General features: G+C 32.8%; 1 protein-coding gene across 1 annotated transcript; it reads right to left on the bottom strand.

Moving 5' to 3' along the window:
* Positions 1–4,623: 4,623 nt before the first annotated feature.
* LOC111810402 (uncharacterized) lies at positions 4,624–13,940 on the bottom strand. Its single transcript, XM_087117575.1, is given in 17 exon segments — positions 4,624–4,755; positions 4,885–5,016; positions 5,652–5,825; positions 5,911–6,032; positions 6,075–6,195; positions 7,111–7,279; positions 8,196–8,260; positions 8,564–8,701; positions 8,703–8,888; positions 9,644–9,767; positions 9,888–9,977; positions 10,291–10,422; positions 10,547–11,256; positions 12,485–12,599; positions 12,742–12,849; positions 12,958–13,042; positions 13,782–13,940. Coding segments are annotated over 16 exon segments (2,532 nt in total). The 5' UTR covers positions 12,972–13,042; positions 13,782–13,940.

Below are 13,940 nucleotides of genomic sequence, written 5' to 3'. Positions count from 1 at the left end.
GAAGAATTTAGGGACAACCACACCTCCCTTTTATATCCAAACCACATCTTCGTGTGCATGCCCTTGTTGGAACCAGGGTCATTTTGGTAATTTGGAAATTCAAATATATTTTTATATTGATCGCTACTTCTTCTTATAAATATTTTGAAATCTTATCCATCCCAACGATTATGGATTTTATATTATCACAACTCACTATCTTAAATTTCAATATAAATTATCTGACACAAAATAATAAACTAAAACCACATCTCGACCAGAGTAGATATAAAAATATAAAATTAGGTTTACAGAGATTATATAGTTATCTGTGCAAAATTACTAACTATATATTGGGACAATATTCTAATCAGTATATTAAATACTAATTTTTTTTAATTAATTAGTATATTTATATACGTAAATAATTATATTAAGAAAATGTCAGGTAATAATTGATATTTTATTTATCGGTATAATACTCGAACATGCGTCTAGATCCCTAAAAGGTAATAGTAACATTTTTAAAATAATAGTGGGATTATTTGACACGACTTTTACAAATTGAAATTTATTTATGATTAAATATTGAAATTTAATTATGGGTTTGTGGGTTGATTAAATATAAAATTTACAATAATTTGCCCTAAAAAATTAGCATATTAATTTAAAATTGGAGTGAATGATGGCCCTCCACATCATGTCTGAATAAGCTTTGACTATTTCAATAAAATATTAATATATATTAAGTAGTCAACCAATTTGCTCAAGCTTGGAATGTTCAATAAGTTAATGTAACCATTCTCAAAAACAAAATTGTAATTAAATTTCTTATATCCCAATTGATAATATTTTTTATTTTTGTTTTAAATTGTGTTAATTCTTTATCTTCAACTCGCTAAATTATGTCATTAAGGAAATAAATTATTTAGAAATTGTTGTCGGTAATTTTAGATTCAAGAAAAAAAAAAGCGAATATAAGACCTAATTAAGATAGATGAAAAGGCGGGAATTCGAATTTCGAGGCTTGATGGGAGGAGAGTAGAGCTCGACTCAATTCTCTCAACCTCAACTCGGGAGAACGGCTGATGAATGCCCTTCGCTAAGAGGACGTATAGTGAGCTTAGTTTAGATACTCTCTTGACCTAATTTATGAGGATATGGGACGAGATCTAGGTCAAACTCTCGTAAAATACACTCTTTGATTTTCCTATTAGAGTCCCACATCGACCAATTTAGAGGAAGATAATGAGTATATAAGTATAAAAAAATTCCTAACTAATGACATTTTGTATTTTGCAGCTGCCACCGATAATAATAAATATACATTTGATAATATTATCTATTTTATTTAATTTTCTCGGTATTTTATTTTTTTTATTAGATATACAACAAGGTTGAAATTATAATTTTATTTTCAATTATAGGAATTGTTGTTTTCTAATTTTGAAAAAATAAAGTGAGGGTAACATGTAGATGCAATTAATAATAATAATAATAATAATAATATTTTGCTTTTTTTTTTGTGAATTTTAATGAAGTTGTGTGATGTCCCGCATTGGTTGGGGAGGAGAACAAATCACCCTTTATAAGGGTGTGGAAACCTTTCCCTAGCAGACGCGTTTTAAAGCCTTGAGGGGAAGCCCGAAAGGGAAAGCCCAAAGAGGACAATATCTGCTAGCGGTGGATCTGGGTCGTTACAAATGGTATCAGAGTCAGTCACCGGACGATGTGCCGGCGTTCTCGCTGTTCCCCGAAGGGGGGTAGACACGAGGCGGTGTGCCAGTAAAGATGCTGGCCCCAAAGGGGGGTGGATTTGGGGGCGGTCCCACATCGATTGGATAAAGGAACGAGTGCCAGCGAGGACGCTGGAGAACAAATCACCCTTTATAAGGGTGTGGAAACCTTTCCCTAGCAGACGCGTTTTAAAGCCTTGAGGGGAAGTCCGAAAGGGAAAGCCCAAAGAGGTGGGTCGTTACAAGTTGTAATTCTGGTTAAAATTTCTAGTTTGGGACAATAATGTTTGTGATGTAAAAGGTTATCTGTTTGTTGGTTTATTGGAAACCTATGTTTTGTGTTGACTTTCAAAATTTGACTAAATGGTTCAATTATTTTTCTTATTCTATAATCTTTACGCTATCATCTTATTTTATTTTTATTATATAGTTTTAATATTAATTACAATCTAGAGGATAGTGATTGGATGGGAAAATTTGTTCCATAATTAAATATATATATATATTTTAAGTTTCTTTTTTTCTTTTTTTCTTTTTTTTTTTACGTAAAATTGATGCATGTGTTTGCTCATAATTTTTTTTCTTTATAAATCCATTTGTATATTAAATTTAAATGTGAATTTAAAATATCACTAAATAATTTAAATTAAATTATTATTCTAAAAAAATACGCACAAGGGAGTCCCACGTCAGCTAATTCAGAAAATGATCATTGATTTAATATTAACTTTTTTTTTTTCTCGTCAACAACTCAAAAATCTACGATACATCATTTTGTAAATATTAATAATAATAATTTGTTTAATCGAGCTAATATGTTAATGGTAGAGATAAAAAACGAGATTATTATAAATTTGAGGGACTAAAATCTCGAATTTATTAATTTATAGGCGTAAATGCAATTCACGTCAAACTTGACCGCTTTAATTTATATATGCTTTTTAAAAAATTGAATCTAAAAACTAAAAATAAAAATAATACTTAAAAACTTTTTTTTTTTTTTTTTTTTTGATGGTTGAGGTAGTTTTAAAATGGGGAGATTTAAGATGTCTTATAAATTGTTATAATCTAAAAATATGGTAGGAAACTCGATATCGACCAATTTGCCCCGATTCTCTAAAAAATAAATGAAAATTTTAACGAGACGGGTAGTGAAACAGATGACGTGAATGTGGACAGTGAATTTGTATGTTAATGAAATTAAATAAGAATATTGATTTCTGAACGTGCTTACGAATCAATTGTGGTGGAAAGAGACATTGACTTTTCTCACTCGTAAGACATCTTAAAATAAAAATTAAATATTAGTATTTCATAGCACGCTTAATTCAGCTAAAATTTTAATGCAGATAACGACACTCATATTCATTTACACACTAAATTAAAGCTCGACCCGTGTACCAAATTAAAACGCTGTAAATATACAGAATTTTTAACCTTAAAAAAATAAATAATGTCACTTTCGTTTCAATAATTTTATTTTATTTTATAACGAGTAAATTGGAAGGGACGAAAATTAGAGGTAAAGCTTAATTTATATTATTAAAAATTGATTAGTTTAATGAATTATTGGAATTAGTGGTTAGGTGTAATAAGATGGCACGTGCGTGACGTGCGTGGGAATTATTGAAGAGAATATGAGGTGGAGTGTGACATGGCACCCTGAAGAGAAAAATAAAGGAAAAAGAAAAAGTCAACCAAAGCTTGGGACACGTCATACTCGCTCAAGCCATTCAGATATTCGAAGTCAACGGAAATAAAATTCCAAAAAAGAATATTCCAAAAAGATATAATTAAAAAAATATAATATGTTATCCCATAACTGAATAGTACGGTTTGACTTAACCTCAAATCTTTTCTTTAATTTTCTCTAATTATATATATATATATATATATATATATATATATATATATATATATATATATATATATATTTATACTTTGAATTAAAAGTAATTCAGATTTTGTTTAAGAAAATATTTTGTATATAATAAACCAAATATTGAATTGGGAATTTATTTATAAAATAAGTTTGCTTTTATTAACGGTGGAGTCAAATAAATCAGAATATTCTGGTTTGTATTCAAACTGCTTAAAATGTTTTTTTTATTAAAAAAAATGTAATGGATAATTTATCATATATTTTAGTTAATAATTTAAAGTTGAGCAAAACCAACTAATAAATATAAATAAATAATTAAAAAAAAACAAAATTATTTAAGATTCTTCAAACTCTTCCATTTTTTTTTTATATATAATATCATTAATTGTGTCCAAATACAACTCCCAAAATTTTATTTCTTATTCTTTTTTTTATTTGATAAAATTTACATTTTTAGTCAATAATTTAAACTTAAAATTAGTTTAAATTAATTTTTCTTATAGAATTTAAATTTTCTATTTAATTTATTAAATATTTCCCTTTAATTTGTTAAAATAAAATATTTTTAATGTATAACGTATACCATCAAAATAATCCTAAAATAATTTTTTTTGTTTTTTTTTTTTATTCTTGATTATCATCATAAATGTAAAAAGAGTATTCTAAAATCTAATTCATAATTCAATTTTTAATAATTTCTTATAATTGTGATTTTAGTCGACTCATTATAAACAATATCACATTCTAATTTCAATTCGGTCGATTTTCGTACTTATTTCGGCTCATTCTCGTGTCGATTTCTAGTAAGTAAACGAAGTTCTAAGGTAAATTGTTTTATTTTACATCAGATGTTAATATGAAACAAAGAAAATAGATTATGCAATGACCTGAACTGTGTGTGTGTGTTCATATACAGTATGAGGGAAGCAGCTCCCATTGAACAAAACAACATATGATACAACTAATAAGCAATTACAAAATTGATCATATATAATCATCCAAACTACCATGAACCTTATATATGATTTACTCAGCCCTCTGCTTCCTCTTCTTAGACAAAATTGGATTTTGAGACTTGTCTTGATCGTTGCTAAACTGAGCAGCCGTTCGGGCCCTCAGTTCTTCCAAGCTCTCGCCTTCTTTCGCTCTCTCTAAGACCTGATAGTTGTATTAAGAGAAACCATAAGAAACGCGTCGTCGGTCCGGGTTCTACACTCTACTGTAACTCGAGCATCACATGAGGTAAAAAGTAAGGCAGTTGATTCACAAGGTGAGTTCAAGACTTACAAGATGTCGGCCATACAAATGGGTGTTTGAAAGTGCTTGAAATGCATTTTGTGCTTCCTGCTTTGTTACAAACTCCACAAATGCAAAGCCTCTATGCTTTCCGAACTTCATTGGCAGTCTTAAGCTCTTAATCTGAGAAAAGATAGATATTAAGCAGAGCAAAAGAATTGACTGCAGAAATGGATACATGACCTCATATAATTTGCTATAATTCAATCGTCGTGAAAGAATCCAAAATCTTTGTGCATAGAACCAGCTAGAGGTACAAAGTTCATTTTCCTGAACAAAAGAATAGTGACAATTTCTAGGTTGACTTTGGGATGGCTTTAAATAAAATGTTTCTAAGAGAAGCACTCCAACTATAATCTTTAGAAGAAGCAATAATTATATGGGTTTTTTTTTTCTAAAACATACTCTACAGGTGCTTTTTAAGTGATTTTAATGAAATTTTGGACGAAGTGACCCAAAAATTGTATCAAACTCACAAGAGGATATTGGTGCTTTATATGAATAACTGTAGGTGTAATGTAACGGTTTGAAAACCTCTCCAAGAAGGGAATATATTAGATTTCAACTTGAATGATACGAATCTTCGTATGAAAATATTATCGAGGCAGTGGTAGCACGCTCCCTTCTCTATAGGTTAATAGCCTTAAACTCATATTCATCTTAAAAATTTTGACAGCATCTCCAAGTAGAATAAAACTCTCAAATATTACTATCAACGAGTGAAAAAAACTGAAATATTAACAAAGAGAAGAGATCACCTGTCCGTATGGACTGAACAGTTGTCTTAGATCTTTCCCTGTCGCCTCGAAGGCCACATTTCTAATGAGTAACTTTGTCGAACTCTTTTCCTTATCTACTTTTCTTTGCCCTTGATTATCCTTCTTGACATGACACATTTGTAACATGACGGCATGGCCATCCAAAACAGTTCCCTGATGCAAAGAAAGGAATTAAGAAATCTAATTTATTCCTAAACTGATATGCAATGTAAAAAAATTGCATTGAAAGGATAATCACCTGCAAATTACTGCAGACACTTGTGGCAGTCTCCACCGAATCAAATTCCAAAAATCCAAAACCCATTGAAACGTGCTGTCCTTTTTTTATATGCTTCTTTACCTGGTAGTCAAGAAATAAAGCTAAAAAATATTGAACTTCTCGAGATCAACAAAATGAATTGCCGAGATCAAGGTATACCTTGGCGCTCAATATTCTTCCCCCTTTCATGTGTTCACTAAAATGCTTTCTCAAACTTTCGTCAGACGTTTTAAAATTGAGGTTCTTGACGAAAAGAGACCGTGACTGAAAAAAATAGGACAGAAGTAAAAGAAAGTAAATAGACTGGATAGACAAGATAACTACGCCCCCACATTCAAAAAACTTATTGAAAATGTACAACATGCAAAATGCAAAAGTACTTGATTCGTGGATTTATACAGTTCCACCGGATAAATATTACAAAGACTCGTAAAAGAATAAGCTGAATGATCTCCATATGCATGTATCTACCATGAGTATCTTGATATAAATGCTTGTTGTTTTTTTCTTTTCTTCATCATCTTTCTTTTTTTTTTTTTTTTTTTTTTTTTTTCGTTTTCTTTAATAGGAAATATGTATTAGGAGCAGCCAACAACCTTATGACCACCAAGGGGCAACAACGCAGGCATTGCCTAAGAGGAGTGAAGAACAAAAGGCCTTGAATCTAAGTTGATGAGAATTTTGGGCAAAATGCCTCTGATTAAGAATGTTAATGATACAAGATCCAAAAAGATTAAACCAAGATTTTGACTTAGCAATATGATTCTGGCGTTTGCTTCTTCCCAAATGAGCAAATGAGAGCTCAAAAAACGATAGGAATAGCCATTTATGGACAGCATGTGAAAGAGAGAGAGATACCAGTGACCTACTTGTTAACGTGCTCTGACAGCATCATTGGTATGTGCACAGATATAAGGAGGGAGCACACTCTCCGGCATTTATAATACAAGATCAGCAATAAAGTGAAATACTATTGCCTGAGAGGCGTCATCCTAGACTATAATTTCCTAAGAAGGGGTCATCCACCATGAGTTAACAATGCATGTTCTCTTCATTGACAACCAGATAGAAAACAATGTGATCATCGATTTTCCAGCGTAAGTAACGAGGACGACACCATCAACCATCACAATGGCTAAAAGCAACGAAAAGGAGGGGAAACAAGAGAACAAAACAAACCTCAAGCCTGTCAGGGTCAAAATCAACATCTGATATTCCATCCATTGCCTGCTCCAATATCACCCTCCTAGCATCACCTTCACCAACTTTCTCGTCCTTCACATTGCCATCCATTGGATTTTGACTAAGAATATTGTCAGGAGCCCATTCCAAATATAACGGAGCGTCCCTAGGATAATGCCAAAATGAAAGAACCATTACTTTTAGGGGGGGGGGAAACCCAGCTTTTTTTTCAACTTTCCTTAGCAATATATAGGGTGAGAATTCAAACCTCTAACCTTTTGATAAAAGATATAATACCTAAACTATGCTCTTGTTGGCAAAAATTAAAATTAAAAATAAATAAAATGATAACTCCCCCACATGCTCACATCAATAATAAGAGAGGTAAAACTATATTTCAAATTTCAAAATAATTTGAAAACAATACAACCAAACACAGTATTCTTAAAGTGAGGGCAAAGATTAAAGGTAGCACTTGCATTTGTGCATCAAGAATTAATTTCGCCAAACACTTGACTCAAATAAACTTCACAAGATAGCATTTCAATGAACAAGGCACGCTCCATGTTCAATGCAACAAAGCTTTTGATCGAAGTAAAACAAGGGACACTCAAACAAATAAATAACAAAAGGTAAAACTAAAAACAGAGCAGTGGAGTATTCAAGCATTAAACATCAATGTTCAACAGATGAAAATGTTAATAGAAGGTAAAACTAAATTTAAAATACCACCGCTATTCACTATCCATACTAACATAAAGTCATTGCTAACAAAGGGGCAGCAAATGAGTAATACTCAACACCTTCCTCATCCATGTTACACAACAAAAACTCTTACGGGATAAGACAAATTAAGAAATATATTTTCTGGAAGATGCACCAACTCATCGTTAATTATACTGCAACCACTCTATTTCCGTATAGTAGATAAAGATGTCATAATTCAAATAACTACAATACTTTTAGCATGATAGTTATACTTCAACCTATGATGTCTGCATGGTAAAACGTAACTCCATTAAGCATATGCCACAAAATACCACAGTTGTTCTCAAACATATAAGAAAAGAGAATGAGCTCACTTGTAACGCTTGTATGCTAAACCTTTAAAAGCAGCACGGGCTACAGATGGCTCAAGAAAAATAACCTGAATCTCAGAATAAAGCAGAGCAAAGGTTAGACGACAATAGATGAAATTGAGAAAGTCCATAAAGTTTATCATAAACAGTTAAAAGATGATTTTATCGGAGCCACCAATACTAAATGGTGCTTCAATCAATCCAGCTGATAAAAAGTCAATCGTGATAAATTATAATTGGTGGGCGTAGATGAAATCGTTTATTGTAAGATTAATCACGTAAGTGTTTAGAGAAATAATCAAGTCTATGATATATTAACTTATAAATATGTATATATATATATATATATATGTATATACAGCAAGAATTACCAAAGCCAATATCTTTGTTGGTGGAAGAATGATCTTGTCCAGACTCCCAAATTTCCCAAACATATTTGCAAGTTCTCCTTCAGAAGAACCATAAGGCAAGTTTTTCACAAGAAGAATATGATTGCTCCTTTTTGTGTCCATCAACTTTACCAGAAGCAAATTCCTCTAAAGATGCAACATTTACTCCAGCATTTGTGAGAGCCTTCTTTGTCTCTGCAACTACTTGAGTTTCACCCAAAGCAACTCGTACAGCAAGGTCATCAGACTCCCGGTCCAATAACTCACCCTTACTAACACCATATTTTCTAGCAATATTTTCAACAACCTACAGATAAAAGAAGACATCAAGGTACGTGACAACAAGCTCACAACAGAAATTTATTATTTACAATAATGAGGGTGGTAGAGAACATTGTATTTCATGCCATGTTATCATACTAACAGTGCCCTTGAAACAGCTTTTGACCAAAAAAAAAAATAATAATAAAAATAAAAAACACTTTTTCAAAAAGTACCTTTGAAAAAGTACTCATTTAAAGTGGGTTTAATACAGCATTTTGAGTGAGATTATTTAGATTATTAAAAGTGTTATTTTAAAATAATAACAAATAAAAGCATTTTAAAAAATTGGATTAATTTTAAGACTCTGTTCAAAGAAACACTTGAGAGTTTTATTATCCAAAAAGACTTTAAAGTGATTGACCGGAAATCTTCAAACTATGTAAGAAGAACAAAAAAAAAAAAAAAAAACAAATTTGTAAGTAATTGAATCACATTTGAATGTAGTGCAACCAAATAAATTTGTTAAAGATGCAATAAATAAAAAAATAAAAAAATAAAAAAACATTTTTTTAAAGATATTTTTTAAAAAATACTTGAAACTAAAAGTACAGTCAAACACGCTTTAGTCTTCTTTCTACAATGCTTAGAAAATGTCCCCTACTCTTTATTTCACTCATGCAATGGCTTTTGTATGGACAGCAAACGACCAGTCACCATATTCATCTTGTACTTTTTCTTTTAAGAAAAAATATATATATAAGCAAGTGGAAAAGAGTAATAGGCTAGGTTATGCCATACTGTGTCAGGGCGCATGAATAAACTATTCCATGCTCTTGTATTGCCACTAGCTTCAGACGCTTTTTTCTCTTCCTCTCTCTTTTTCTTGAAGGATTTTGACCTTTGGTCCTCTAAAATATTTTCCCTGTTCAGTGAGCAACATTCTCCATTAAACATATTGATTAGAGTGGGGCGGAAAGAAAATAGCAATAGCATTCAAAATTGGGCAGTCCAGTCCCAGAGAGCACACACTAATGGAACTTACTCTGGTTTCTCGAATGTTTTCCTCATTTGAGCGGGCATGACATGCAATAATCGCCCTTGGAAAATTGAACTGTCCAATTCTTCAAGTGCCCTTCAGTTACAATATAATTGAAAATTTTTGTTAATAGGTCCAATCGTTTCAAGGATGTACAAGAAGTGGCAACATAGACAAGCATACTGCTGTATTTTATTTGAAGTTAAAATCTGAAGTTCAAAAGAGAATCTTCAACTTTTTCCCATAGATCTCTAAATTAGACCAACCCAACAACCTAGAAGGAGGTTGAGATTAAGTATACATCCTCGACTTGGCCATTAAATCCACAAGAAATACAATATGTCAAGACAAACAAAGATAAATAGGAACAGTTACGCGAGTAAAACATTTTCATTCACCAATCGCTTACCTTTTTGCAAATTCTGGATGACCGTAAAGGATATAAGCAATGCCTTTAGAACGTCTTGTATCTTTATCAACTACAATATGTACCTCCGAGACAGTGCCATATTTTCGGAAGTGCTCTTCTAACTCTTCTTCGCTGATGATAAAAGCTCAAAAAACATATTTTTAAAATCCCTCTATTTACAGCAAATTTGTATGAATGAAATTTAAACAAAAACAAAGAATTGGCACAGTTGAATAATTGCAGAAAAGATTATTACGTCGCTGCATATGGAAGATTACGAATAAAGAGTCTCCCATTCTCCAGCATTTCATCCTTCTTATCTTCCAGAATTGAAGAGGATTCCTCCATGTGGAGTAAATCTGCATCACAATGATTGGAATGGTCCTCTTCTTCGGCCTCTGTTTCTAGTGGTAACTTGGAATCTACCATCTGAACATCCTTCATCTCCATTTTTTTCTTAATAGTTTCATCCTCATTTTTAGCATCCTCATCAATATTATCATCATCACTGGTCTCTGAATCTGACCATTTCTTCGTCACCCTGCTGTTAAAATATTCCATATCCGAAATTTTATCATCATGTGCAGAGTTAGTATGCAATGAAGTTTTCATTTCCTCAGCTTTATCTCCATCAACATTCACCAACTTCAGTTTTTTTCCATCTATCTTTTTCATGTGACTTGGTTTCTCCTTTCCTTTTCCGTTTTGATCAGTTTCTGGAGCCATCAAAATGTCATTTGCCCACACTTTTGAATTAACCCGAGGTTGTGTCACTTGAAGAAACTCTTGGATTTTAGGGTCATCATCTTGAATACTCAATTTAAGGTCATCACCCTCTTCTTTAGACCCCAAAAAACTTAAATTTTTGTCATCTTCAACTTCCATCCCATCCTTAATGCCCTTCTTTTCTTTCGAATGTTTACTCCAAGGTCGGGGAATTTTTGGATCCCCGACTTTCCATGCACTCTGAGAAAAGAAAAGTAGGGTTTAGTAATTATAAAGTCAACGTATGTATCTTCATATCCTCAGGGCTTCAGGGAACATTTCTTCACTACCTATGCACTCTAATTGATTATCTTTACACAAGCAAAACAATTCAACCTTATCAAAGATATGATTCCAACTAAAGATCTCATACACAGAATACTTAATCAACATACTTTGCAAAATGACCAGGCATTGCCATTGCAACACAACTCGATCAAAGAAAATATATGAAACCATCTTGTATAATCACTTTCTTTTCTCAAATTGAAACCGAAATAACATCACTGAAAGATCAAAACAAAAGTGGAAGATAAGCCACCTCCCTAGCCATCACAGGGCTTCAAAGGCAACCAATTGTCAAAAAGTAAAAAAGAAAAAAAAAAAAAAAAGTTACACCAAATAGAAGCTAGGCATTTGATAAGGTCCCAAAGGTCAACGAAATCTAAAATTCTTTTCTTCAAAGATCCTTCTATTCCTCTCCATCCAACAAATAGTAGTTTTTCCTATATGTAATCCAAATAACTAAAGTGATATAGTCTTCACCTTAAACAAAGGCCCACACAAATGCGAGATGACACTTCATTAGCAATAATCGTAGCAATAGGTAAACTAAGGTTTGATACATTCTGGAAGAATCAAAAGGTGTTAGGGTTTAGGAGGCAAATAAAAGACCGAATCACTAAACCAATGGAACCATCAAGAAATCTAATGTGTTTGATATGAGATGCTTCTAAACTCTCATGATCCTAAACCCTTTAGTTTTCCACTATCCTCTTAAATTTTGCTAAGAGCATACCTTCAATTCAATATCGTTATAACTCCAACTAATACGTAAACTTTTCTACGTCTTCTTTGAGCACTTGAAGCTAATGAATGAACAAACAGCCCGACACATACATAATAATGTTCTCAAGAAGAATAGCAACAAATAATCAAAAGAAAGCAGCATAGATTACATCCTTTAATTTCCGGAAAAAATAACATCTGCCTTGTATTGTGTTTTAATAGTATTGTGATTGGTGCTAATCATCAATCATTTGATGTTTTGGTACTATATGGTTGGAGTGAAGAGTTCAAATTTCAATAGTAACAAAAGATCACAAGCAGAAAACTTCCCCGGACCAAAAGCAAAAATATGAAACATCACCAATAATGTAAAATAACAAGAAATAGAAAAACTGATACAAGGCGAAAGAGTACTACAGACCTCACAGGCGATCCTGTGAGTACTGAGAAAAGATTTGTTGAAGTATTGTATCGCTGCTTGAGCTTCATGCTCCGTGCGAAACCCAATGAAAGCAAATTGTCGGCTCTTCCCATCCCTTGAAAAAAAAATTAAGAAGAAAATAGCAACTGTAACCAAAATCTATGAAGTAAAATCATTATGATATCCTGTAAGATTCAAAATGACACAACCAGAGGCAGAGACATTCAAACGAATCAAGAATGGGATATGAAAAATACTTGGTCCGCATAAGCTTAACATCTGTAATCTCTCCCTTTTCAGAGAACAAAGTACGAAGGCGATTGTCATCTATGAACTTGGGCAAATTCTTCACACATATCCTAGACCTGTTATGCAGAAAATTCTTGATCAAATTTCTTTTAGAAAATAACATACTTTTCCATTTGCCGGGGGGACATATGAAACTTAGCAAGCAAGGAAAAGAGTGAGCTCACGTGGAATCAGCCATTGTAATTTGAGGCAATCGGATCAATTTGGATTCTGAAAACCCACGTGAAACATACAGGATCTAGATGCAACCTGGATGAAATCATAAACAAAAGGCGTAAGTTGCTCAATGCCACTCATTAAGCTAGAAGGTAAAGAAACACACAGATCAGAACATAACCCAGACGTATATCCTTGCTGTTAACAAGAAGTTATTAGACATCAAAAGGCGTAACACAAATATTTCATCCAAAAGGTTTAAGGTATATCTAATCTACCCTGAACAGTATCTAAGGCTTCTTGAATCAAGCAAATGAAATTCAAAGCATATATATACGGCTCCTGTTTCTGCTTAATTTAAAGAATCATTGGTTATCGTATAGGTTAATCCAAGAGAATTTCAAATTTATCAAGAGAAACCCACACACATTGTCTTCACTCCAACTGCAGTCTACAAATATAAATATGGTTGATATTGGTCAATTAAAATAACTCCTACAACCTAGGAATTAAAAAGCGAATCAGATAGTGCGATAGACTACTTCGAATGATCCTCTGATAAATAAAGTAGAAGGGAGATGCTGTAAAATTCATGATCGCGGAGAAAAGGTAACTTCCAGCTGAGCACAGCGATCGAAGCCTCAATTGCAGCAAATCAAAACGGCAGTACACCCACGCCCCCATAACCACAAGGCTTTTTTCCTCGTCGCCATTCGGCTATTCTTATTAACGATATATAAATTAAACAACAACTCCTCCATTCTTTCATTAGACCAGTCTTAATTCGTGTTTTCCAAGTGAGAAGAAAGACATATGCAGATCGGAGGAATACCAGTAACAACAACAGTGTAGAAAACGGCGCAGGACCGCTTGGAGGACGCTGCGGTGACGAAAGCCGGCGGCGGCGGCGGCGGCGGTGGCGACACCAAGCGATGAGGAGACGACGTTAAGAAGAAGAAGAAGAAGAAGAAAGTGGCGCGAAGCATGGGAT

This window comes from Cucurbita pepo, chromosome 14 (genome assembly GCF_057944985.1).
Source record: "Cucurbita pepo subsp. pepo isolate OVF chromosome 14, ASM5794498v1, whole genome shotgun sequence".
NCBI lineage: Eukaryota > Viridiplantae > Streptophyta > Magnoliopsida > Cucurbitales > Cucurbitaceae > Cucurbita > Cucurbita pepo.
The sequence above is the reverse complement of the archived record's forward strand: the minus strand, read 5'-3'. Positions and strand labels throughout refer to the sequence as shown.